Here is a 27,443-nt window from a genome sequence, read left to right as displayed (position 1 = left end):
AATAGTAGAATTTGAGATTTTTTATATTTATTTAGATGTATTTATTATTAAGTTAAACTTGTGAATATTTTTTTATTTATATATATATATATATATATATATATATAAATTATTTGATAAATAAAATAGCGTGGGAGTAAATTCATATTAAATTTTTTTCCCCAACAAAGTTGAAGGTAATGTATCTGATCCAGCCCATTTCAAGTCTCTTTTGGACGAGGCTGAAACTGAGCTGGTGGGTTACCGGTTCACGTCTTAAGAGTGTTGAACTTGGATCTAACCGTATATTGGGTGGGTAAAAGAAGCAAGTTTTTATTTGAAAAGAAGGAGATTCATTAATATATTTTTAACAAAAAAATATATATACATTTACGATTCTATTTAATCCCATTAAATATAGATCAACTTGATTTCTCAATTATTTATTAAATCTTCCTTACCCATTCTCATCCATCAAAGCAGTATAAGTATCAATGGGTTTTTATTTTTTTTTGGGTGGGGAGGGATCTTGTGAAGTGGGATTTTGTTCACTTCCATTCTTTGGGATTGATGATTAATTTTTCAAGCCTAGCAGATTTTATTATTTCATGCATTTTGTATATGTCATGTGTATCAGTTATTTCCTAGAATGAACCAAATTTTGGGCATAGGAAGACAAAAAGGAATGGCTAAAAGAAATACAAAAATTGATACAAAGCAATTTTTTGAAAAACTGACTTGACAAGACCAAAAACAGATCAATGAAATTCAATGAAATAAAGGCTTTACTTTTAGGCAGTGTGTGGCCTTCCTTTATTGGTCCCTGGATATTCATATATTCATGCCTGGCAAGGCCAAGCACACAAAGCAGATCAATGATTTGGTTCACTTGTCTTTATTTTTAACTCAAATGGAATTGAAAACTTTATATTCTACATATATTTTTAATATAAAGGAATGGATGGAAATATAAGAGAGCAGATTTCACAATAACAAAAATATATGAAAAGATGCAGTAGCTGACCATAACAATAGTAATAAAAACAAAAATTATTATTTAATTTTCATAGTATTGATTGATTTTGAAAAATATATTAAAACGCTGTTGACGTATTAAAATATTTATTAATTAATTTTTTTTTGTTAGAATAGACATTAAATATTTAAAAAAAATCTAAAATACTATCGGTCGAAAATATTAGTTAATTTAATTTTATAAAATTAAAGAATTAACTAATAAATTTTGTTTATATTGTTGAGACTAAATAGTATAATATTTAATATTTAAAATTAATAAAAAATTGATTAGTAAATTTTTTTAATATTTAAGTACGTTGTGATGTGTTTTAAATCAATACATTAATTAAGAAATTGTATTAAATTGAGGGATTAAATAATTATTATTTTTAATTAAAAAAAGCGTAAAGATACTGCCTCTACCCTTGTTACGTCAACATCTCCCACTTGCCATCACAAAAAAAAAAAAAAAAAGCTGAGAATATATGCATGAAATGGACATCTACTAAGTGTGCCTCTTGAAGAAAGTTTCGGAGTGAAAATGAAAGAGAGAGAGAATGTTTTTATGTTTAGTACTTGCAAAATGGATCTGTCTATGGAAGGACAACTTTAAATGGATGGTTTGGGAGAGGAGAGTAGAGGAGAGAAGAGGGTGACTTTCATAAAAGAAGGCTTTATAATCCTAGCTACAAATTAACCAAAAGTGAACCACATAACTATATATGGGGTTTGGGTGTAAATTAATTAAATTAAGCAGTTTTATTCATTAAAATTTTTTCCAATTACAGTCGAGAAAACAAATTAATTCAAGTTTAGTCTTTTTATTAGAATACATATGAATTCATTCTGCTATACATGATTGAGCAAGCTCATTGTTAATAATGCAAGTTAGTTCTTAAATATTGTTTTTATTAATGGAAAGATAGAAGTGGTGTTGTATGGAATTTGGAATTGGAATCTACTTTTCTGCCAAGAAGCACTGTGCAGGCAAACCCATATGCACAATATATATATAAAAGAAAAAGAAAAAAAAAGAGAAAAATATGCTATATGTTCTACAAATTTATTCTATTCTTATACTTGGAGATATCAACACTTTGATCATCATCATGTTCATGTTCATGGGACCTACTCACTGTGAAACCCTAGTTCATGCAGCCTGCAGGAGACAATGTCCCAAGAACATTGGCCCTTCCATGGAATCTGAAACCGTTAGGTATCCATTTGAAACAACCTATATGTTGATTTAGGGTGTATGTATATTTAAACTATTTATAGTTTGATTTATCTCCTTTGGTTATTTTTGCATTTATGAATTTAATAAATTTGAAATTTAGATTTTAAATATTAGATTTAAAATCTAGAATATAAAATTTATGAATTTTAAAAAAATTTATTTGGCTCTAAGTATTAGCTTTTAAATTTAAAATTGAAGTGGATTTTTCAAGAAAAAGATTTTATTAGGTTGAATTTTTAATTTGGAAAACATAATTAACATTGTTATTCAATTTCTTTTTCTCTGTATATTTATCTGAATTTAATTGAAACTCAAATTTTATTGTTTTTGGACCTTTAGAATAATAAATCAATTAATTCAAATTGATAAAACCAAACACAACATTAAAATATTTTAATTTTATAAAACATGTTTCATAATTTTAACCGATTATATTATTTATATTAATGTTATGAGATTAAGAAAATAAAATTTATAATACAAGTATAACCTTAGATGAAAATGAAAACCTTCATTTCTTTTCTTATTCCTTTCTTTTTGTCTACTAGTGACATCTAATGACATTTCTGCTACAATATCACCTATGTTTGTCACTTAAACTTATACGTACGGATATATCAGACCCCTCCCCATGCCGACCATTTAATTTCCTCTGATACGCATGTGGACAGGACTACGAGGTGACTGGGCATGCCATCTTCCCTCATGTCACATCATCGAGCTGGATTCTTTCTTGCTGGATTTGGGCTCATGGATAACCCGGCCTGCTCCACGTGTCTGGGTCAGAATTTGAAATGCTGAATAAATCAGCCTAAGGGATTTTGCGGGTTTTAGGCCAATTCTATTTTTTTGAGTCTAAATCTAAATTTATCTAAGGTAAATGAGATCCGACGGTCATCATATATATTATTATATATAAGTTATATCGAAACTTATCATTATTAATATTTATAATAAATAATTTATTATATAATTTTTTCATAAGTACACCAAAATTATATATATAAATAATACCAATGCATCAACATCAGCATCATTAGTTCACAGAGTTGAAGAACATTTCCTAAAAAGTTAAAAGAAAATGTTCTTTGAGTTGGCGGTTTTAAAGAAATATTCTTGAAAGAAGGGAGGAAAAATGAAAACAAAAATATTGCATTGGATTAAAAATCTAGGTGAGAACTCAGCCGTAACAATATAGTTTGGTTAAATTTGGTTTCAATAAGAAGTTTATTTTCATCTTTAAAAAAATATTCTTTTTATCTAAAATGTTTTTAAAAAAATTTACTTATTTTTTATTGTTGGATAGCAATATTAAAAATTAAAGAATGTTAATAAATTTATATATATATAAATTTAATAATATTAATAAGATTATGAAAACAGACTTTATTTTTAAACAGTTAAGTCATTTTCTTATATTTATTTATTTTATCAAAAATATTTTCACATTTTTAACGTTTAGAATTCTAAAAAAAAAGAGCCACAACATTTGACATACCGTATTTAATTAGGTAAAAGAGGAGAATGTTTGAAAGACAATGTGAAGAAATTCCGAAAAACAGAGTCCAAATTGCTCCACCTAAAAGATCACTTTCGAATACATTTACTTGTAAAGCAATCGTGTAGTCCAACAAAGCAGCATATTCATTTTCACTTATCACCAATCTTCTCTACACTCCCATATCTATCAAGTGATTATTCTTTTTATCTAAGTTTCCGTAAATAAAATAAAAATAAATTTTAATTTATAAATAAAATAACCTAATATTAGTATTATTTTAAAGGACAGGGACAAGAGATAGAATTAGAAGGCCGCATCTGGAGAAGGTTTTGGTTCGTTACCCTCCATTACCTTTTCTTTTCTGGAATCATATTCTCTACAAATCTTGATTTCTATATATGAAAAATTTTAACATGGAAACAAATCTTTGATCACTTTTTTATTTTAAATATATGGTATCTTGCTTGTCTTGCCACTTGAATATTTTGATACCAAAGGAAAATTACTATCTATGCCCCATCTATTTTTGCTGCTACAATTATTTTGCCTCACATGATTTTATTTTATTTGTCATCATCTTCTTTTTGTTAAAAACATTATGATTAGTGATGGTAATTCAACTAATTTGAAACAATAACAAACCTAAGGGCGCTGAAGGAGTCACCGCCTCTTCTAAAATTTTAATATTTAAGTGAGGGTAAGTTGAATATAAATTTATTTTAATGAAATGCCTCATTTAACTACTCTCTAAGAATTATCTAAAAAATTGCTTTTTTTATTATCTTAAATAAATAAAAATTTATAGAAATTTAAAATCTACTTCTAGTGAAATTAGAATTATTTTAATTATATTAAATTTAAATTTATTAAATAAATAAATATAGAGGAGTAGAATTTGAAATTTCTTAAATTTATTTAAATAAGCTTACTATAAGATAGATTTACTATTAGACTAAATCTGTAAATACTTACTATCAAATAGATTTACTATCAGACTAAGTCTGTAAATACGTATCCACAAGTAGAATAAATAATATTGAAATAAGTTCATATTTACTGGTTATTTTATTTTTTATTTTTAATATATGTCACCATTAAAATGATTTTCATCTTTTAAAAATTGTTAACATATTATTTTGTTTAATAAAATTTAACTTATTGTTTTGATAATAATTATAATTGCGTACGACAATTTATTTATTAGTTTGTTTGCTTGTGAAATTAACTTTAATGTTATCTATCACAACCGCAATTGTTGAAATGCTTCTATAATGAATATTGTGAAAACTCGATTATATTCTCTGATTACTTATATTAGAAGATTGTTTTTTGATAGCATCGATAATGAAGCAACCAACAAATAACACTTCAAGCAAAATGAAAATTTATTGAATAATATTAGGATTGTAACAAGAATATATTATTTTATTTTTTTTACTCGATTGTTGTTACACATTGAAAATTATATGCATTGCTTTTTCCCTCCATTGATAGTCTATTATTCTATATCATATTTTATTTTCATTTGAATTAAGTAAAATAAAAACATTTTGACCCGCTAGTTCAACTTTCTAACTTACAACTTACAGTCACCTTAAATAAGAAAATTGTGCATAGCTGTTCAAAGCACTAGAAAACTATAATATTTAAATGTCATAGTCTTAGTTTAACGAATTATGTTTAGAGCATCAATGCACTAAATTTATGGGAAGAGTGTAACATCCTATCAATAGGAAAAAGTAAATAATAAAGAAAAAATGTAAATAATAAATAGAAAAAAAAATACATATATATATATATATTGTAACTCAGAACTATTAATAACTTGGTTAACCCTATTGAGTCTCATAGACAAAAAAGAATTACTACTTACTTGGGCTACTTGGAGCTGGCTGTTATGCTCTACACTCTACTAGAGTTGAACCCTAGGTGAGCAAATGAATTAACTTGAAAAATATTAGGAACAATCACTTTTCAAGTAATGTCCAGCACTTATTGGGCGAAAAGTATTGATTATATTAATTATTATTTTTCCTTTTTAATAATTAATTATCATTTTTTTTTTCAAGAAACAGAGGGTGTTGGACAGTCACTAAAAAAAAGGTACTTGTTGCTGTCATTTCTCCTCTTAGCTAATATTAATGTCTAATAAAGCGTTAGGGGGCAAAAAATTACAGAACGTGAATTTACAAGTGGGATTGACAGTAATACAAGAAAAAGGATAAGAAGGCTAGAACCAGAATACCAGTTCCAGTTCGACAACCTATCATGGCAGAAGAGAGTTGCAAATGGTACTTGATGCTAACTATATCTCAAATAAACCTAAGCAATCTCTAAACAGAGTAAATATTCTCAACTTATAAGGACACAACACTAGTCATGAATTTCTGATAGGCATCTGACTATATTGAGTTAAAAGGGGAAAAAAAAAAGATGGGTAGGAATCCATTTTTTGTGGCTTTGAGTAGAGAGGAATAACAAGATTCTTGACTTGAGAATATGACTTATTGGCCTTACTTTGAGTTAGATTCTAACATTCCCATTCTTAGAATCTATGATAACTTTTTTCCTCCTCTGCTCTCTCTCTTTTTCTTTCTTTCCACAAAGAATACATTCCGTGGTCATTTCTCACTTTCTATTTCACCTAGTGCCACAGCACGTGTGGTCAAAAAAATGCAACCAATGAACATGTAACACATATTGTTGCTTATGATTGACTAGTCCTTAACATAATGATTCTTTACTACATGATGTGTTTCACTTTTCGGAGATTCTTCTAATCCTTAAAGTAAATTATAATAACAAAGAATCCATACAAGGAAATGTAAGTACAAGGAAGAACAAAAATCCAAGTCCTCTCTTCCAAAGTGGAGAATATCATCCACAGAGAGAGGAAGGTGATAACAGAAAGTTAAAAATGTCAAGTAAAAGTGCTCATGCATAGTTGCATACACAGTTGCATCCACAGAGAGAGCCCTTGTCAAGACAAAAAAATGAGTAAGGGCATTTTGGCAACATGGAAGAAAGTACTTTTACATGTACCAAAGCAAAGATAATCTTGTACTTGAGACATGAAATGAAAGTTAAAACACCCATGTTTATTCTATTTACAGCTAAGGCAATACAAACTTTAGAATGTCTATCACAATTCATCAGCAATTATATATAGTGCAAAATATGATGAAACATGAAGCATTTAACTTAAATTAGTTTCCAATGAAGAAAAATCATGCATATGATAGAAAATAAATAATGACTCTGTTTATCTGTTACCTTCACGGATTCCTACATTTTAAATTCTTTAGTTATACAGGAGTTAGAATAGAAAAAAGCAGCTTTTAATTACTGATATTTATTAATTCTTGTATAATATTCTTGTCATGGAAAGATCATCAGTTAATGTTAACCAATTTACTTGGCTTATTAAAACATACATTATCACTTGTTATATCTTAGATTATAAAATTATTACATCAGCATGATTCTAGCAGAATTCCAAGTGGTCACATTTGGTTCATCTAGTGCAAGTGATATAATTTTGTAACTTGCAAGTTACCCTATCAAGCCTCTTGCAATTTATTCCAATCCACATGCCAGCAAACTATTTAGGAATTCCACTTTAAACTTTACCTAAAGGTTTTTTCATAGATTCTCCCAAACTGCAAAAAGAAAAAAAAAATCCTGACAAATCAGAATCAAATTGATCTTCCTAAAAATGCCAATGGGAAGTAGGATTTTGTTCAAGGAATGGGAATTTTTGTTACACTATAGTTTAGAGAGTCTAATAATTTCTATAAATATTGGCAATGGTTGTTTCAGGCGTTTATCAAGCATTCAAATACGTCATCATTCATCAATAAATATTATATGTGTTGCAAGGGTTTAATGTAAGTTGGCAGATTTTTCTCCGTGGTTTAATATACGAATTTATTCTGCATTAGCTGTTGATCATATAGATAATATTCCCTATTTTAAATATGTAGAGTATAATTCTATATGATCACCTCAAGAACAAATCCTTCATTGAAATTCAATACAACTGCATAAGCATCGACAAAATGCAGTTGACACATACATGTCTTTTGGCAATGCAAATCTAAAAATTTAATTATTTTACAAAGTCCAACATAACGCAATATCTTTGATCTTATAGAAGCTAAGTAAAGACTAATACTCTTATAAGCAGCACAAGTTTTAGTAAAATGAACATCACGTCAAGATCTATTGTATTCATGCATGAAGATGGGTTCATAAGATCACATGTGTGCTCATTTAAAAACTTTTAGACGTACAGGTGAAAGTGAGACACCATTTGTGTTACCCTATGTGTATGATATCTTCTGTACATTTGTAGTGAAATTCAGTGAGCAAATTCATGCAAAATTATAGAATATAACAAGAATGAGATAATCTGTTCATATAATCATTCAGTGACAAGTTATAAAGATAGCAATGCTAAGAGTCTTGACAAAAATATTAGAAAAGACTGAAATTAAAAGAACATAAATCAATAATCAAGTGGTGAAATATGAGTGTAGATTCATACAGGAGAAACTGGCCAACGGAGCAGTCAAGGGCAGGTAGTCATGTCCAGGGCAAGGATTGTCTTTTCCTTCATCAAATGTTAGTATGGAAGCAAGTACAATCCTTCTCTTTTCTTTTAATTGGGTCCCAGATGCTTAGGATTAATCGGTGCAGTGCCGGCTGTCTTATGCCAATTGAAGATGAAAAGAATTGGGCCCCGCTTCTATTTTATACTATGTGGGCTGAACAAGTACCAAACTTACTGAAGGAAACAAAAGAGAATGTATTCCTTATTCCATTCCTTGCCTTCAAACAATGTCCAAGGACAAGCATCTTTCTACCATTTTTTTTTCCTTTTTCTTATTTTGTATCCAATTCCAAAGCTTCCTGGTGCTCCAGTCAACAGAATCTTCCTCTACATTCTCCAAATACAGCCAATTAAAACAATGTTTCATGTCCCCTTCTACTATCCGTGGTATAGTTAACATTCAATTAAAACCTGATTATATAATATGATTAGTTTTACTATGTAAATTGACAACTGGAAAAACAACTCTGAAATCATGGAGAGGAAAGGAGATATAATAAACCTGAGAATCTTCCATGAGAATGAGAGGGCGAAGCTCTCAAGTCTCAACGCTACGCAGCTAGTGGATTCCCCTAATCCAAGTCAGAAAAATACCTCTCATATCCTGGAATGAGATTCTTGCTTTTGCTAGATGGACAAATAGGAATGCACACAACTTAAAAAACTCAGTTGGATCAATTCTGGTATCTAATGCAAACCGTGAATGTTTTTTGGAGAGTTAATGTGCAGAAGAATTCAAATAGGGAGCAATTACAATAGAAAATGGAATTAGAGGAGAGGGCCCATAGCTAAACAAAGTAGGAAGCAATATCTCTTTTCAAGTCACTGTGAATATTGGATTGTGTCAGGTCTTCCATCAAACCTATCCAAGATTCTATGCCTCACTGGCTTCCCCACCGCAGTTGGCTTTATAAAAAGCCAGCTTGAGCAGATCTATGGTTTGTGAGCATCACTCAAAGAAGAAAAGAGATAGGCCAGGACAGTCAAAGAAAATTTTGCTTAGAAGTATCAGGACATGGGATTATCCCTGAAGAACACAGCATAATCAAGTTCAACATTTTAGAGAGTAACAGATTTGATCAAGCCAAAGAGGAAAAAAACAAGGCATCAGGTAAAAAGCACCACTAATCTTGACTACAATAATTAGACTGTTACTGCTTCAACATCAAGTATAGAGATGTATCATCATCATCATCAACACCGAGGAAAGAGCGTAAACTCCTCTTCAAGAATGTCAATCCCACCCGAAAGATATTTGTTCCTGCAAGGTGGGAATGGCCCTGGAGATTCTGGACTAGTCCTCTCAACTGATGCAAAGCCTCGACTAAAATGGACACCAGATCTCCATGAGCGGTTCATAGAAGCAGTCAATCAGCTTGGAGGAGCAGACAGTGAGTATATTAAAAAGACTACAAAATCATAAAGCAAAGTAAATAATTGTAAATTAAGTTCTGCATACTCAACTATCGTTACTTTTCTTTGCAGAAGCTACTCCAAAAACAGTTATGAAAATTATGGGGATTCCAGGACTTACTTTATATCATCTTAAGAGTCATCTACAGGTAAATTATGATTACCATCTACAATCTGCTTGGAAATATTATCAACACCAACTGGTAGAACTTTCAAAAGATTTTGTCTAGATTCAAGTACTAGTGTACTACCATATTTGGTCATCTAGCCAATCATATAAAAATATAAAGCAACTTTGACCTCTCTCTTATAAAGCAACACAGCCTGGTGATTTCCATGTTTCTTTTCATAATACATGTGGTGTGTTGTTTTCTGCTACTGAGAAACAAAAATAATTGTAAACAAGAGTGAGATAAATCATGCACCTTGAAGTGTCATTACTAATGAGTAGGAGACTTGAGAAGCCTGAGAATCAAAAAGCCAAAGATGCTAGTAACCATAATACCCTTTCTTTTTAATAATATTATTAAATAATGCTAGGGTAGTAAGGCTTTGATTTGCTAGTTTTATGTTCACATGTATGAAATGCTAACTCCTTCACTGGGTCCACAGAAATACAGGCTCAGCAAGAACCTGCATGGACAAGCTATTAGTGGGAGCAGCAAAATTGGTAAGTAATAGCAAAATGTCATAAAAGTTATCTTAAAATGATTTCAACAATTTACTGGTTAACATGAAAAATAACTCATTTGGTACAGGTGCTACTACTGTGGAAAGTGATAGAATGTCTGAAGCAAATGTTATTCATATAAACAATTTAAGTATTGGATCCCAAACAAACAAGTATGAATATTATAATATTTGATCTGATTTTTGTTAATTCATTTATTTTCAAAACATGTTTTACAATTATGCTTATTTAAATACAGAAGTTTACACATCGGTGAAGCACTGCAAATGCAAATTGAAGTGCAGAGAAGGTTACATGAGCAGCTTGAGGTACAGTGCTCAGTGCTTACTGCTTAAACTGCTGAAAATAAAATAAGAGGCAGTTCATTTCAACATGGTAGTAGTGCAAGTAAAAACCTTCATTAACCATAAGGGGAATTATATTATTTGGTCCTCATGCTACAGTGAAATTCATTAATTAATCACTCGGTTTTGAAAATATATGAAAAAGTCATTGAGGTTTTAAAAGGTCTATTAATTAGTTTCTATGTTAATTTTAGATGTTAAGTATTACAATAAAGTTTAAAAGACTCAATATAGAAGAACTAATTAGTAGACATTCTTATAAAACTGAAAAATTAACTAATGAGTTTTTTCATACTAAATAGTAAAATACTTACCGGGTAAAACTAACAAAAGGACTAATTGATAGATTTTTTAAACTTTAAAGAATATTTTAATATATTTTTCAAAACCGATGGACTATCTAACGAACTTCCTTATACTGCAGGGACTAAATAGTAAATTTTTCTTAATTATAATAGTGAAATAAGGAAAGTCGTTAATTATGAATAATTTCCTACTTTTCCCAAATGTTAAAGCCACAGCAACATAATTTTCAGAAACATAGCTGAAGTGAAGTATGCCATATCCTACTCATATGCTTTTTCATTTAAAATGAAGGGAATAGGTTAACACGAGTTTCATTTCAGAAATAGACCTTAGAGAACCATTAAATTCAGAAATACCTAGCTTAGTCAAGCATTCAATATGAGCAGGAATAGGTTAACACGAGTTTCATTTCCTTATAACAACTCAAAAAGCTTGGTATTTCTGTACACAACTTTTTCCATCACTTTTTCTTTTTGCTCTGTGTTTGCTCACTAGTTAATCAATGTAATTGATGTATCGCTATGCAAAAGACTTGGCCAAATTCTGATAGTTGTTCCGGTCTGAACCAGGTACAACGACATTTACAGCTTCGCATAGAGGCTCAAGGAAAATACCTACAAGCAGTGCTAGAGAAAGCACAGGAGACCCTTGGAAAGCAGAATTTAGGTACTATGGGACTTGAAGCAGCCAAAGTTCAACTCTCTGAACTAGTGTCCAAAGTATCTACTCAATGCCTGAATTCAGCATTTTCAGAGCTGAAAGAACTGCAGAGTCTCTGCCCCCAGCAGATACAAACAACTCCACCCACAGATTGTTCAATGGACAGCTGCCTGACCTCCTGTGAAGGATCTCAAAAGGAACAAGAAATACACAATGCTGGAATGGGGTTGAGACCCTATAACGGTAACACTCTCTTGGAGGCAAAAGAAATGGTGCAAGATCGCTTGCTACGTCCTACTGAACTCAAGTGGGATGTACACTTAAAAGATAATAAAATGTTTCTTTCCCCAGTGGGAAACAATGCAGAAAAGTCCAGCAATTTATTGATGAGAGTTGGACTCCAAGAAGAAAACGGGAACACAAGTAGTAGCTTTACTGAGGGAAGATTTAAGGGAAGGAGTAATGATAACAATTTCGCCGACCAGACTAACAAGAGGACAGATTCAGTTAAACTACACAATGGTAACATTTCACCAGGATATGGATTGCCTTACTTTGCGACAAAACTAGATCTCAATTCCCATGAAGAAATTGATGCCGCTTCAAGTTGCAAACAACTTGACTTGAACGGTTTCAGCTGGAACTGAGATGGTCCACTGGAAGGTAACAGTAAATTAACAATATCAGAAGATGAGGCATCTAATTCTGAATTTACATCAGAGCAGGAGGAAGATCCACATGACAATCTGCTGCATGCTTGTCCAAGCCAAGCGGCCAGGAAACAATCAGTTCAATCTCAATGAAATAAGTTGGACCAACACAAGTAGTTTGAACTAAGAACCATGTAGTGTAAATGGATCCAACATATGTACTTTTGCTGTCTTCAATATCATTAGAGTTCACAGATTGTCAGCCCCAAAAAATTCCGGCTAACTGCTCATATGCTTATTTCGTAATCCAGTTCTCAGATTCAAATGAAGTAATCTTAGCTCATTATTTATAAGAAAATGTTTCAGCTTAAAGTCATATCCACCGCTTGGAATTTCTTCTTTCTTATTAATCTCGGAAACATTGTTAACCACCAATTAAAAAATATAGCAATTCAAGCCATTTCTGGACATATTGATGAATGAGCTAATAATTTATCATTTTTATCCCAAATTCTTGATGATAATTGACTATCCATTTCTACATTCAATGCAGTGCAGCCCATAATCTGAAATTTACTCTGCATAGAGATTTTGAGATCCAGTATATTCGCAAAGAACAGAAATAGCACCGTTCCCCTCGTTAAAACAAGTATCAAATTTATAATAAAATTGTAATTGATTTTCAATAAATTGATTATAATCTATCATTTTCTTTGGTAAGTATAGAAGATGTGTACCTCTGGAAGTAATCTGATGGAGCTCTGCCATGAATGAAAGGCAAAAGCGTTTTGGGACATCCTGTGGAAAACGCGCGCAACTTATCTGCTTGAAAAAGATTAGATTAGTGCACAGGCAGGCTCAGCTACAGCGCTCGTTTGATCTATTTAAGGAAACAAAATGCAGTGAGGAGAAAAATTACAAGTTATAGGAGTCCAGAGTGATTTTGTTTTCAGGTGCCAATAGAAAACTCTCCAAGTTTGATCACAAAAAATCAAATATAAATCATATATTTAAATTTTAATCCAAATTCGTTCAATTTTCGTCTCATCTAGCTACTTCTCGTTCTCTTCTTCGTCGTCTTTTTCATTTTTCTCTGTCGCCGCACCTCCTCCTCACCTCATCATCTTCTTCTTCTTCACGACAGGTGGAAACGTAGCCATATTTCGATACACTCAACATGGAATCCATGCACATAATGTGCCAAAATCCTTATCTAATCTCATCAGTGCAAACTAGTAAGAACCTACAGCCGACACAACGGAATTCATGGAGGATTCTCAGGTCCCTGATGGCAAGAATGATGCCTGAACAGTGGCCCGAAGAGCCTTTTTAGCTGGTCGAGTCACGAATTCGATTCAGCGACGGTTACTAATCAGTTCTGGGATCTCAGACCCGCTGGGCAAAAGCATTTATACATAATTAATGATGATGAGCAATAACTGAAATATATTTATTGTTAATTCGAAAATTTTAAAAAATAGTAAAAAAATTGAAAAAAAGAAAAGAAAATAGAAATGAAGTTAATGATACAAAAGTTGCTGTCATGTTTGAGGCTGCTCATTATTTGTTTAAGAAATGTTTTTATTTTCTGCCTTTAAAAGAAATTAAACTGATAGTAAATTATTAAGATTTGATTTGATAAAATTCAATTACTCTTTATTCGGTTTTTAAATGAGTTGAATCTGAATTCTAAAGTATTTTGCTCATTAATAATTGTAACTTTAATTTATTTTTTAGTTTAAAACTAATCGCAAATAAATTCATGAGTAATTTTATTAAATAAATTAAAATTAATACTATAAAAGAATTAATATAAAATATTATATATATTTTTATGAGTAAAATCTAAATTTTTTAAAATTTAGTTTTATATAATTTAATTATAATTTAAAACTTACATATATTTAAAATTTCAAATTTTAATAAATTTTTAAATTAATTTATATATATATTTATTTAATTAAAATTATTTAATTTTTAATTTTTAATTTAAACTAAAATTTATTATATATAAATAAAATAAATAGAACTATTTAAAATTAAATATAATAAAAATTTAATTTATTTAAACTCATTTATTAAATAAGTTAAATTTAGTTGGATAGCTCTCTGAAATTAAACTCAATTTTATAAATTGTATAATATATTGTGCAGCAGGTTAAGAGAAAAAAAAACAGAGGAACTACTAACAGAAAGAATCAAAATTTAGAGACTTTTTACTGTAAATATTGAAATATATGGACGAGTTGCTAAATTATAACACATTTTAAGGGCATTAAATTAATTTACCCCTATTATTAATTCGAAAGTAAAAAAGTTTAATAAAAGAAAAAGAAAAAGAAAATGGAAATGAATCTTACAATTGCCACTATAGAGGTGGCAGTATTCGGTTTAAACTGAAAAAATTGATCGAATTGAATTGATTTAAAAATTTAGTTCGATTTTTTATACATTTTGATTTGATTCAATTTTTAATTTCAAAAATTTCGGTTATTTCGATTCGATTCGATTTTAATCAGAAAAAACCGAACCGAACCGATTAGTGATAATAATATGTTGTTTTAATAATATAGATAAATTAAATCATATTTAAATTAAAAAATTATTAAAAATCGAAATCGATCAAACCAAATCGAATCGAACCGAATCAGACTGGTTCAATTCAATTCGGTTCTGACTAAAATCAGTTCGGTTTGATTTTTATAAATACTAAAATTTCAATTTTTAATTTATTCGAACTTTAATTTTAAACCTAACCAAACGAATGATCACCGTAGGCACGAACAACAAAGTCCAAACTTCAAATTTGGACAATGGGCAAAGCCCATAAAAGGTGGAAGCCCAAATATATGAAAAAGCCCAAAGAGCCACTGTCAGTGTCGCAAACGAAACACTCCGATCTAAGTACATATCCTCCCCGCCAGAGTGTCAACTGCTTTTGCTTACATTTCCATCTCCGTCCCTCTGTGGTCTCTACACCCAAACAGAAGAAGAAGAAAAAACCCTAGCACTGAGCGTGCTCTATTTCTGTTTTTGGATGATAAAACCTGCTAATTCTTTTCACGGTTCTCTATTTCCACAATGGGGGCAAGCCGCAAACTTCAAGGCGAGATTGATCGCGTTCTGAAGAAGGTCCAAGAAGGCGTCGATGTCTTTGACAGCATCTGGAACAAGGTAATTGTTCTCCTATCTTTTTTTGCCTTTAATTTTTTTTTCTACTTTTGTTTGGCTGAGTAGAATTTGCCGGTAATTCTTCTATTCAGGAATCTAAGTCTTATGAGTAGTGACTATGAACCACTCTTGCTTTTAGTTTAAATTTCCAGAAAATCTTCTATTCAGGACCTTTGTTTTTGTTGCTTAGAAACTGCTGCAGATCATATATTAATGAACATTTTGGAATCTAAACTTAGTTATCCTTATCTTTGCAATAAGTAGCTACTAGAATGTGATGGCTATGCCAATTCTTTTACATTTTTAATTTAATGAACTTATTTTTGTACCTAGAAATGACTTGTGCATGCAACGTAACGTTTTATTTTAATGCGTCCTTTCTGAATGGTTATGAAGTAACTGGTTATGCAAATTCTTATATTTCTTTATTACACACATTTTTCAACAATGAAGACTCATTTCACTAATTTTCACTTTTCGTCTGTTTTAAGTTTGGACTTGCTTTCTCCCCATCTTAGCCTTGTTGGCTTTGTTTGAATCAATTCAGAAAAGAATTCAAGTCACAATCATAAATAAATTCCATTCTTTATTATGTTTTTTTAAGTTAAAAGAAATCAATTCTTCATTCCAAACAAGAGAATTGACAGAAAATGATTTTTTTGCAAAATTTTTTATTCTGGAAGTCGGATTAGTGATTGGTAAAGTAATAAATTTAATAGCTGAATAATTCAGTTCTGAAAGATAAATATCTGAAATTTACAGCTGGTGTATGGTTATAAAATTTTGAGTAAGAAAGGGGAAGAAAAGATAATTGGTTGGAAAAAGTGGTTGTGATGATTGTATTGACAATAATGATGATGATGATGTCTGTGGCAACTGCGATCATGGTGATTATATTAACTGTTGTGTTGGAAAAAATGATGCTGCAATGGTGGAAGAGGCAGATTAAGGCTGCACTAGCAGTGACGGTTGTAGCAATGATGTGGAAATGGTGATGGTGATGGTGATGAATGATGATTCATGGTAGTTAACCAACGATAAGATTAGATTGATGGCAGCAGTGCGCGATGGGGGAGAATCAACACACACACACACACACACACACACACACGCAGACATATGTGAAATAGTGATTATGGTGGTGATTGAGAAAATATCTTGTTGAAAGTTTTACTAAAATAAAATTTTAGTTGTGGCTATGATGATGATTACATTGGCATTACATGCTAAAGACAATATATTTTACAAATTAATTTCTGTAAATTTAAAGTTGAATTCTGAGTTTGGGTTATCAAACACCTCTTACTCAGTTTTAGTAAACAATTAAACACAAAATGCCTTTTTTTTTTGTCAGTGGCATGTTGTCATTTTGGTGATTCAAGTTATATTTTACTTTCTCAGTGACTTAAATTAAACATAGTTGGTTATTTCTTTCAAAATGTGGTTGTTTATCAATGTATATTGTTGCTTTAGGTTTATGATACAGACAATGCAAATCAGAAAGAGAAATTTGAGGCAGACTTGAAGAAGGAGATAAAAAAGCTGCAGAGATACAGGGATCAGATTAAAACATGGATTCAGTCTAGTGAGATCAAGGATAAGAAGGTCTGCCTCCTTGTTTCATTATCATATTCTCAGCGTTTGAAGTGTGCATAATATGAATCCACCTTGTGAATCCATGAGACACAGTTGGGTCTAATTCCTTGATTTAGTCTTCTTAGAAATCAATAGTGATTGTCAATTCAATCACTTAATTAGCGTGATTTATTAACGTTATTGTCAATTCAATCATTTCATTATCATGATGGATTTTGTGTTAAAGTAAGGTCACATGATCTCTTGATTTACTCTTTACCTGTTTGTGGAAAATATTGTGTCTATTGAAAATAATCTATAACAATCGATAACACATTTTCTGTTGTTTTATTGCAATACTAACAATCAATTAGAAATTATTTCTTGATGTTTGAGTACATCCAAAAATATTAATTTTCTTTCAATATATGATACTATGAATAGTTTATACCTACAAAAACTTCAGTATCTCCTATCTATTATTGAATATGAGAGAACATAAGACAAAAGATGGTAATTGTGTTTGTCATTAGTGACTGAGGGTAGTTGATGTCCAAGGATGACCAATATTAGTCAATGCATTTATGTGTGTGTTCATGTGGTTTCCTTATAGACAATTTTGTCAAAATTCAGAAAATGTTTAATCTTTTGAAAAGGGGAAGTTAGTTTCTTTGAAAATAATTTCCGTTGTCTAATTTTTCTTAGAGCTCCAAATGTATTGCATGTCCATTGAAGCAGAATTGGACCTGTCAAACAGGACAGAAAACGTATGTCTCTGGTTTGATTCAGGGTCAAGGATTTTGCAAACCGTGAACTGGCAATTCCGAACTGTATCAAACCAGCGGTTTGAAACCCGATTAAACCACCTGTTTGATTTAAAACCAGGTGCCAGCTGGTGTCTGGGTGCAGGTTGTGACCGTTTCACACATGAAAGTTGCATCTTTTTCTTAATATTAATTGTAAAATTACCATTTTAACCACAATACAGCTATAAATAGCTATTTTTTAAGGCAATTTTTGGAATGGAAAATTTATAATAATCCTATATAAATGCTTAATTTATTTTAATTTACTTTTCTTTCTTAATTTAATTTAATATAAATTAATTTTAAAACACAAATGATTTTTTTTCTTTTATTTAATTGAAAGTTTTTATTTATTGCTTGTTTAAGTTATTGCTTTTTTTTTTTAACTCATTTAATTTCAAATTTCGTGCTCTAAACCACCCAAACTGCACTTGAAACTATCTTGGACATTCCTAACCATCTATTGAACCATTTTGAACCGGGGCTCTAATTGGAACTGGTAGTTCATAAACTGTCCTACAAACCATCTCCCCTTGGTCCATTTTAGATTCAAGAAAAAGCAGTGTTCCACGAAGAGGTACTGCTGGTTCCTGAAATGTGAACATGGCTATCCAAATGTTAGAATAAGTGGAAATATTCTGCAAAAAAATTATGCCTTATTAAGTTCTTTTTAATCTGAGGATAATCTAGCTAGTCTTTTACATCTTTATAACAGTTGAGCTCCCTGTTCCAGTTTTTGAACTTTCTGATTTGAAAGTTAATTGCCTGTTTGTGATGCAATTTTTTGATGGATGATTTCTGTATGATTTACTATTTCATTATTTTCTTAGGTATGTTTACAGCTTTTCCAATGTGTTTTAACATAACATTACTAGTTTCCGCTTTATGATTTTTTACCTTTTCTATATATGCTTCTGAAAAGAAAAGCATACTTGGCTACTTCTGGTAGTTATGATTTTTTTTTGTTCTCCTGTTTTTCCTGTGCTAAATTGCTTAATTGTTAAATAAGCATGAATTTTTTGGTACTTCTGTGTCAACTTTGACTGCTTAATTATGATGGCAGCTTTTTATTCTTTTGATCTGTGTTTTAGACAGATGCTGAAGTTGATGATTATCTTCCCATTTTCTTTTTATATTTTCTTTTGATTTATGTTCATGTAGGTTAGTGCCTCTTACGAGCAAGCTTTAGTGGATGCTCGTAAGCATATTGAGCGTGAAATGGAGAGATTTAAGATCTGCGAGAAGGAAACAAAAACAAAGGCATTTTCTAAAGAAGGGCTGGGCCAACAACCAAAAACTGTAAGCATTGTACATTTATACCGTTTTGTTAATCAAATTGGTGAATATGATTGGTAATCTTGAGATCAACTAAACCTCAGATTCTTTCCTTCCATTGGTTCATGTGTTGCGATGGTACAATAATTGTTCTCTGAGGCAGTATTTATTTATAATACAATCTACCTTGGCTGTTAATACTTAATCTGATATGTTAAGGAAGAGTTTAAGACTTATTTTATATATAGTAACAATTTCTTGGTTTTTACTGCTTATCATATATTTAAATATGGTTTCTCGGTTTCCCCTTTTGATACTGTCCTATAGTTTTAGGTGGAAGGAAGCAGCAGCAGACCTAAAAGGTATTCTGCTAGCAGCGTCCCACATTTGAGGTCATAGAACTGGGCAAGTCATTAAATTGTTTTTGTTTTAGTTTGCGTGATATTTTAAATGTGATTTAATTGGTGATTATCCTTGCTCTGGGTATTTTTAAGGGCTATTGGACAAAAAAAATTCAAACATTTACAATAATTCACATTTATATTCAACACTTCAAATCTTTGATGGTAAATTAAATTTTTTCAATTTGTCACGATTATAACCAAGAGGACTAAATCAAATTTAGCAAAGTTAATAGTAAAATACAATAGAGTCCCTAAAGTTATATTTGACTAATAAATTAGTCCTTAAATACATATTTTTATTACAACAATGTCATTTTTTTGTTAATCCCATTATTTACTCTCTATTTTCACTTTTATATAATATCATAAATTATTAATAAAAACTTAAATATGGAAAAAAATAAAACTTTAAATTTAAAACATATAATATTTCATTTTGTTTAGAATATTATTAATAGAAGTAATAATTTATAATATTGAGTATAAGCATTCAATGAAATATTTTAATATATATTATTTATATGTGATACTTTATATAATATGAATTTATTTATAATAAATATTTATAATATATTTAATATTTCATGTAATAAATATAAGATATATTTAATTTCAATATAAAATTTAAATTAAAGGATTATATGTCTTATTAATAATATAAAACTTTGACGACTATATTGTAATTTGTCATTAACTTTTCCAAATTTAATTCAGTCCTTTTAGCTATAATTATAGCAAATTGAAAGGTTTGATTTTACCATCCAAGATTTAAACCTTGGATATAAATATAAATTATCGTAAACATTTGGATTTTTTTTTCCAATGTCCCTATTTTTAAGGGAATTCTAATCGATAATTATGATGTCGGGTGACTTTCCCCAAAATCCTTTTCATTATTTTTCTATGTTTTGTCTATGACAATGTAAAATTGTTTCTTTCACCAGGCACCTACTGTAAAGTTCACTTTTCTAGTAAAAATTCTAATAATGTCAATCTCCTTTTGATAGGATCCAAAGGAGAAGGCTAAATCAGAGACAAGGGATTGGTTAAACAATGTGGTATGTAGAAAAATTACAATCACAACCTTTTGTTTTAAATTCATTTCATCCAATTCATAGTGTAACATTTTCATTATCTGGTAGCGTTTTGGTAACTTGTTTGCACAGTCTATACTCTGTATGCTAGCTGCATGTTGTGTTTGCAAAAGCGAACAAAGTTCTCAAATGAAAAAAATTATATTTGTTTTCCTTTAGAATTTATGTTCTCTCTCTATCTTTCTCCCTTTTTTCCATTTTTAAATTGAAGTACTCTTTTGTATTGTCAGTGTTATGAGTGTTTTAAGTTTTGACCTCATAACTACACTTATGGAATCAAAGTAGCCTCTCTTGTATTCCTTACAAACTATTATTATTTTGTCATGGTGTAACTCAATATGCTTGATTAGGTTGGGGAGTTGGAATCTCAGATTGATAGCTTTGAAGCTGAGATAGAGGGGCTATCTGTTAAGAAAGGAAAGACAAGGCCACCTAGACTGGTAAGGCAGGAAATCATTGTGAATTTTGGAAGTTGGTATTATCTTTCTGTATTCATTTATTTATCTATTTTTGATCTTCAGACACATTTAGAGGCGTCTATTGTGCGGCACAAGTCTCATATTATGAAGTTAGAACTGATCTTGAGGCTACTTGATAACGACGAACTGAGTCCTGAGCAGGTCAATGATACTAAAGACTTCCTGGATGACTATGTAGAACGTAATCAGGTTTGCACTTCTCAATTTTTTTTTAGTTAATGAACACATAAATTATTCAATTCCTAAATAAGTGGTATAACTTAGAAACATACATTTTCTAATGGATTGCCTTTCCCTGGTTGACCAGTTTTTGAATAAATTTAATGTTCTTGATAAGAGAGAGTTTCATATGCTTTCTTTTGTCTAACCTTTGTTAGCCATGTCGCTTCTTTTCCCACTATAGGAGGATTTCGATGACTTTAGTGATGTTGAAGAGCTTTACAGCTCATTGCCATTAGACAAGGTGGAGGCTCTTGAAGATCTGGTGACAATTGGCACTCCTGGTCTTGTCAAGGTAAACTTTTCTGACAAGATATTTAATTTTTCTAACTCTTTACCATGTTGGCGATACAAAATAATTGTATTGTTCCTTAATTGTTTTTTGCTTTATTTGAGATGAATAAATAATCTTAATACTCTCTTTCTCTTTTTCCCTTCTTATATGTTTCCCACCTCTCTTTTTCACTTGTGAAATTGTAATATTTTCCACAGGGTGCACCAGTTCATAGCGGGAAGACTTCTTTAGCAGCTTCAGCATCTCAAATGCCTGTAGGTTGTTTGTGTTGAATTGACAATATTATTGTAATTTGCTTTCTAATTCTTATGGACCTTGAGTAAATTGAAGCCATGACTGTGTTAGGACTTGGGGCTGATCTCAGTCCTAGCAATTTCAGATTAATTATGGGACTAAATATAGGAATAATAGAACAAATTAGATAGAGGAAAGAGGGGAAGAACAGAGAAGAAAAGTTGTCATTTAAATCATTTACCATGCCCTTCCTCTTTGCTATTCTAACATTCTAATATTTGGCAAAAACCTTGTCTTGGAATTTGGGTTTGCTGGTTCCATCAATCTTTTACGTTAACTGTTAAATGTTTCATCATGGTACTGCTAATGATGCTATGCTATGTTGCAGTGCCTAACAGTTCTTTTTTCAAAGTATGTTATAGTGGGCGTGCATGCTCACAGAATCAGTTTCATAATTATGAGAGCCTTTTCTCACTTAGTGTGTGATAGATATTCCGTATTTCATTTTGGACTTAAACTTCCTTATTTTAGTTTATACGCTTTTTATTGATTCCCATTTATACGCTTGATATTGATTCCCATACTTTCTCTCAACTCTATGGTTTGCCCTCAAATGGCATCTTTGTAACATGTAATTATGAAATTGATGGTTTTCTGTTCAGGCAGCTGCTACTTCTACTCATCAGCAAGCTGCTTCAGTTCAGGAGCAAGCTGATGATACAGCTTCTCAGGATAGTAATTCTGATATTGTTGCAAGAACTCCACCAGCCAAAAGTAGTACAATTAGTTCTTCTGTTGCATCGACACCGAATGTTAATCACATGACCCCTGTTTCTGTCAATGTTCCAGTTCAGACATTGTCTAGTGTATCAGCCTCTTCAATTCTTCCAGGTTCAGCATCTGTTCAAGGTGTGCTGGAAAATGCAGCTGCTGCCCTTCCTTCATCTCCTGCATCAATGGGAAATACTGTGAAGGAGGAAGAAATTGCTGGTTTCCCTAGCCATAGACCATCACCAGCTCTTGCTGATGCTGGACTAGCTAGGGGCATTGGTAGGGCTGGCCTCTCTAGTCAGCCTTCATCTAGTATCCCTCTTAGCTCTGGTGGAGTTCCTAGCAATGGAGCACTTGGTGTGGTACCTTCAGCATCTGACATTACAAAAAGAAATATTTTATCTACAGATGATAGACTAGGGAGCAGTGGACTTCAGCAACCTTTGGCTTCCCCACTAAGCAATAGAATGATCTTGCCTCAGACTGGCAAGACTAATGATGGATCTGCTATGGTTGATTCTGGTAATGTTGGTGAAGCTGCTGGAATAGGTGGAAGAGTTTTTTCCCCTTCTTTGGTTCCAGGCATGCAGTGGAGACCTGGAAGTTCCTTCCAAAATCAGAATGAACTGGTATGTCGTCTGTTCCATTTTTATGCATTTTGCTCTAGTGCATAGAAGAGCCTTATTTGTGATCATATGGCTTTTCATTCTATGTTCTATCCCCATGAGCAGCAAATAAGCTGAAGAAATGGAGAAAACATATTGGTCATCCAAAAGGGTTGGGAATGGTGACAAAACATGCAGACAATTGTTTTCACTTATTTAAAAGAAATAAAGTTTAATTAAGGCTCCTTGTTACTTCACACCATGCCAGTCTCAACTTTTCTTTTCAGGGACAGTTTCGTGCTAGAACTGAAATAGCACCTGATCAGAGGGAGAAATTTTTGCAGCGTCTTCAGCAAGTCCAGCAACAAGGTCACAGCACCCTTCTTGGTATGCCACCACTTTCTGGTGGAAATCATAAACAGTTTTCTGCCCAACAAAACCCCCTATTGCATCAGGTGCTTGTTATTTTGTAGGATTTTTCAATTCCATGCTCTTCTTGCTTTTCTGCGCTAACAATTTATGGAGAAACTTTGTCTGGTGAATGAGATATTTCAGGTTGTTGTTTTGCAACTGGTCTATCAGTCCTTGCATAAAACTTAGCTTGGTCAACATTTGCCAATGCAAGTCCTTTAAATTTGCTCTAGTTAGGTTAGTTAGTTGTTTCTGCAATAAGCTTTGTGGCATGGAAACAAAATTCATAATTATTGGTCACAACAATCTCCATGCATTTGTTGGTATGCTGTATAATGATTTATATTTTTTAGTATTGAGTATTTGTCTTGATTTGAGAATTAGTCTATATATGTTGTGCTTTCTTTTTCCTTTTTTTTTAAAAGAAAATTGTTGAATCAATAATAGGGCATTACGTGAATGGATTGTGTTTAACTTCAAAATTTCTTAAATTCAATGTAACAAGTATTAACACAGTTTTTTATTGGATGATACAACAGAAATTGAATTATTTTTTTTATCATACTCTTGCTTCTCGATGACACATGTTGATGGTTGATACTCTGTGTTTATGGAACTTATTTATTTATTTTTTACTTTCTTATGCACTATTTTCTGGTGGTCCAATTTATTCTTCTTCTTGGGCTCCCCATACAATGAAAAATTAGTTTGATACCTTTTGTTTGCTTTTCTGACTGTTAGCAGTTAAATTCTCAAAGCTCATCCGTCTCTTCTCAAGCTAGTCTGGGACTTGGAGTTCAGGCACCAGGTCTGAATACTGTTACATCTTCTGCCTTACAGCAGCCAAACTCCTTCCATCAACAATCAAGCCAACAAGTTGTAATATCAAATAATGCAAAGGATGCTGGTAGCACTCAATTAGCTTATCTTGACTGGCTTCCTGTGGTAAAGAGAGCTTATGTTACTGAATGAATAATGCAGATATTGGTCATTTGAAAGCCGAGGAGCAGCAGCAGCAACCTTTGAATTTACCTGATGATTCACTTCCTGAATCTGCTGCTACATCTGGGCTGAGCAAAAATCTTGTGCATGAGGATGAATTGAAAACCCCATACACAATGGATGCTCCTGTATGTACAATAATTCATTAATTTGCATGCTGTACTATGGAATATGCTGAATGGTGTATGTCGTAAGTCTTGCAATTGCATTTTCCTTGTCAATTTGGGGAACCATCCATCCTCCCAGGAAGAGTTGCTTAATTTCCTTGGTGGGTCTGATGGAACCAATTTCAACCATCTTCCTGTTCTGGTTGTAATCTCCAGAATTGGCCAATGCATAAAAAATTTGACAAGTTGGTGGCCTTTTATAGTATCTGTTTATTATTAAAATGAAATATTATGCTAGTGAAATGTTGTGGGTTGCGAATATCCTCAGACAGCTTGTTAGCGAAATTAGATGAAGAACCCGTTTCTTAGTACGTTATTTAATATTGGGAGTGGCATATATTTGGAGTTCAATGGACAGCTGCTAATTTGTGGTAGAAAGTTAATGTATCTAGAATATGTTTTGATTCTTCCAGTGGTCATTCCAGGTACTCGATTTAAGAATTTATGTTTACATGCTATAAACTAAAACCAGATATTACATATAGCTGTAGTCTTTGGAAAACCTTTATACAATGGCACTGGTTGCATTTTTGTAAGTCTTTGCAAATAATTGTTCAAAAAATGATCTTGTTTGTAGTGTGGTAGTAATGTTATAACTATAGTTTAATGTTTCAGAAAGATGTGATCTAAATCTATTTATTTGTTGCTTTTTTTTTTCAGACAGGAACATCTGCTTCTTTGGCAGAGCCTGTCCAAGTGCCAAGAGATATTGATCTCTCTCCTGGACAACCAATTCAATCTAGTCAACCTTCTACTGATCTTGGTGTTATTGGTCGGAAAAGCGTTTCTGACCTTGGTGCCATTGGAGATAACCTCAGTGGGTCTGCTGTGAATTCTGGGGCTGGGGCCATGCACGATCAGTTGTATAATTTGCAGATGCTTGAGGCTGCATATCACAAACTTCCTCAACCCAAAGATTCAGAGCGTGCTAGAAGCTACACTCCGGTGTGGATCCCAATTATCTTCTATCATATTTTGACCTATTGAATTGTGGCCAATTATAGCTTATTGTGAAAATACTTCCACCCGTTTGTTTATTTCAGAGACACCCTGCAGCCACACCTCCTAGCTATCCTCAAGTTCAGGCACCCATTGTAAATAATCCTGGATTCTGGGAACGACTAACCATGGATAGTTATGGCACTGATACTTTGTTCTTTGCATTCTACTATCAGCAGGTGATACAGCATACTGTATTAATTGATTATATTTGATATTGTTTAATCACAGTGAACTCGTTCTCAACTCGGTTATTGTCTGCAGAATACATATCAGCAATATTTGGCTGCAAAAGAACTGAAGAAGCAATCCTGGAGATACCACAGAAAATACAACACCTGGTTTCAGCGGCACGAGGAACCCAAAGTGGCAACTGATGAATATGAACAAGGAACTTACGTTTACTTTGATTTCCATATTGCCAATGATGACCTCCAACATGGATGGTATGCTAATGTTATTTTAATTATTGAAAATGTTTCTGTAGCTGTTAAATTTTGTTGCATGAATCTGTATCTGCGAGGATGAGAGCGTTGCTTCATCATATATAATATGTTCAACAGGTTTGCTTGCTTTATTGAACCAGGGATGATAACTAGGTATACGCACATTTGTGCACATATAGACTAGGGTGAAGCATCTAATAATAGTTTTAGCCATTTGAAATTTTTAATCGCGCTACGTAAGCATATGAGCTTTCTTCATTAAACAAGAGGATATTCTTTGAAAACTGTGCAGTTCTCATGATGTTTGTTGCTCTATTCAGGTGTCAAAGAATCAAGACTGAGTTCACTTTTGAATATAATTATCTTGAAGATGAACTTATAGTTTAGAGGATATGTAGCACTATAACAATTATGTGAATTGGATTCATACTTCATGTCTCAGAGAATTGAATTTGCTGATATTTCCGTAGCAAGTGCGTAATTAGAACTATTTGTGTAAATTGTGATTTGTTCTCGTTAGTGCTGTTGGAATATGTACTCAAAACACTTATATGAACAGAACCTCTCAATCTTCTTAGAAAGACTGTTCCCTACAAGTTATTTAATTATTACAAGCAGCTTTAATTAGTGTATATATATTGGTCATAATAATTAACAATATAAAATTTTTTTTATAAAATTTTATTATTTAATCTATACATTATGAAAAAAATTAGTTGATTTCTATATTTTGAAAAATATATTAAAATATTTTAATATTTTGAAAAGTACTTAAGGTGAAAGTTGTTTCAATAGTGAAGGCTCAGTAAGCCTAACAGAAGCAATACTATCACTTGATACAAATTCATCAAAAACAAAGAACCCTAGTCTTCAATAGAGGTTGGAAAAGGGATTGCCGGCAACAAACCTCCGTTGCGCGGAGCAGCGCTAGACCCTCCAGCACGACTGAAGCATATTGCAAAGGAGAGGAACAAAGGAAACCCAACCAGGCGCTATTAATGAAAATCAAGGACTCCAGGGAAAGATAGCGGACAAGGACGCGAAGCCCTGAGGTCTATCAAATGTATCTCTTTTTATTTA

At 31.8% G+C, this 27,443-nt stretch overlaps 2 protein-coding genes and 1 long non-coding RNA gene across 5 annotated transcripts; 2 read left to right on the top strand and 1 right to left on the bottom strand.

Moving 5' to 3' along the window:
* Window positions 1-8,117: 8,117 nt before the first annotated feature.
* LOC122724461 lies at window positions 8,118-8,988 on the bottom strand. Its single transcript, XR_006351834.1, has 2 exons — window positions 8,849-8,988; window positions 8,118-8,757 (listed from the first exon to the last, which is right to left on the bottom strand). It is a non-coding gene; the product is annotated as an uncharacterized LOC122724461 (long non-coding RNA).
* LOC110620100 (myb-related protein 2) lies at window positions 8,892-12,676 on the top strand. The gene is made up of 6 exons (XM_021763681.2): window positions 8,892-9,737; window positions 9,832-9,908; window positions 10,372-10,429; window positions 10,518-10,602; window positions 10,689-10,758; window positions 11,670-12,676. Exons 1-6 carry the CDS (start codon window positions 9,524-9,526, stop codon window positions 12,405-12,407), a joined length of 1,242 nt encoding a protein of 413 aa, XP_021619373.1. The 5' UTR covers window positions 8,892-9,523; the 3' UTR covers window positions 12,408-12,676.
* A 2,647-nt stretch (window positions 12,677-15,323) lies between these two features.
* Window positions 15,324-26,944, top strand: LOC110620847 (general negative regulator of transcription subunit 3). Of its 3 annotated transcripts, none has more exons than XM_021764774.2 (16): window positions 15,324-15,584; window positions 17,055-17,186; window positions 19,124-19,261; window positions 20,649-20,699; window positions 21,086-21,175; window positions 21,257-21,403; window positions 21,618-21,728; window positions 21,926-21,982; window positions 22,625-23,362; window positions 23,632-23,793; window positions 24,491-24,656; window positions 24,731-24,879; window positions 25,579-25,863; window positions 25,962-26,096; window positions 26,182-26,363; window positions 26,684-26,944. In XM_021764774.2, the coding sequence occupies exons 1-16, from the start codon at window positions 15,492-15,494 to the stop codon at window positions 26,748-26,750; spliced, it is 2,703 nt and encodes a 900-aa protein (XP_021620466.1). In that variant the 5' UTR covers window positions 15,324-15,491; the 3' UTR covers window positions 26,751-26,944. The 3 variants fall into 3 exon arrangements, with proteins under 3 accessions (XP_021620466.1, XP_021620465.1, XP_021620464.1); XM_021764773.2 differs by having other exon boundaries at window positions 15,325-15,584; window positions 23,626-23,793; window positions 24,494-24,656; XM_021764772.2 differs by having other exon boundaries at window positions 15,325-15,584; window positions 23,626-23,793.
* The last annotated feature ends 499 nt before the right edge of the window (window positions 26,945-27,443 follow it).

Source organism: Manihot esculenta, chromosome 8 (genome assembly GCF_001659605.2).
Source record: "Manihot esculenta cultivar AM560-2 chromosome 8, M.esculenta_v8, whole genome shotgun sequence".
NCBI lineage: Eukaryota > Viridiplantae > Streptophyta > Magnoliopsida > Malpighiales > Euphorbiaceae > Manihot > Manihot esculenta.
This window is presented reverse-complemented; position numbering and strand designations above follow the sequence as displayed.

Coding starts and splice junctions, on each gene's coding strand:
- LOC110620100 (XM_021763681.2), top strand. CDS start 9,524: ATGTATCATCATCATCATCAACACCGAGGAAAGAGCGTAAACTCCTCT. Junction 9,909..10,371: donor ATCTTAAGAGTCATCTACAG/GTAAATTATGAT, acceptor CTGGGTCCACAG/AAATACAGGCTCAGCAAGAA. Junction 10,759..11,669: donor GGTTACATGAGCAGCTTGAG/GTACAGTGCTCA, acceptor GGTCTGAACCAG/GTACAACGACATTTACAGCT.
- LOC110620847 (XM_021764772.2), top strand. CDS start 15,492: ATGGGGGCAAGCCGCAAACTTCAAGGCGAGATTGATCGCGTTCTGAAG. Junction 26,097..26,181: donor TTGCATTCTACTATCAGCAG/GTGATACAGCAT, acceptor TATTGTCTGCAG/AATACATATCAGCAATATTT. Junction 26,364..26,683: donor GATGACCTCCAACATGGATG/GTATGCTAATGT, acceptor TGCTCTATTCAG/GTGTCAAAGAATCAAGACTG.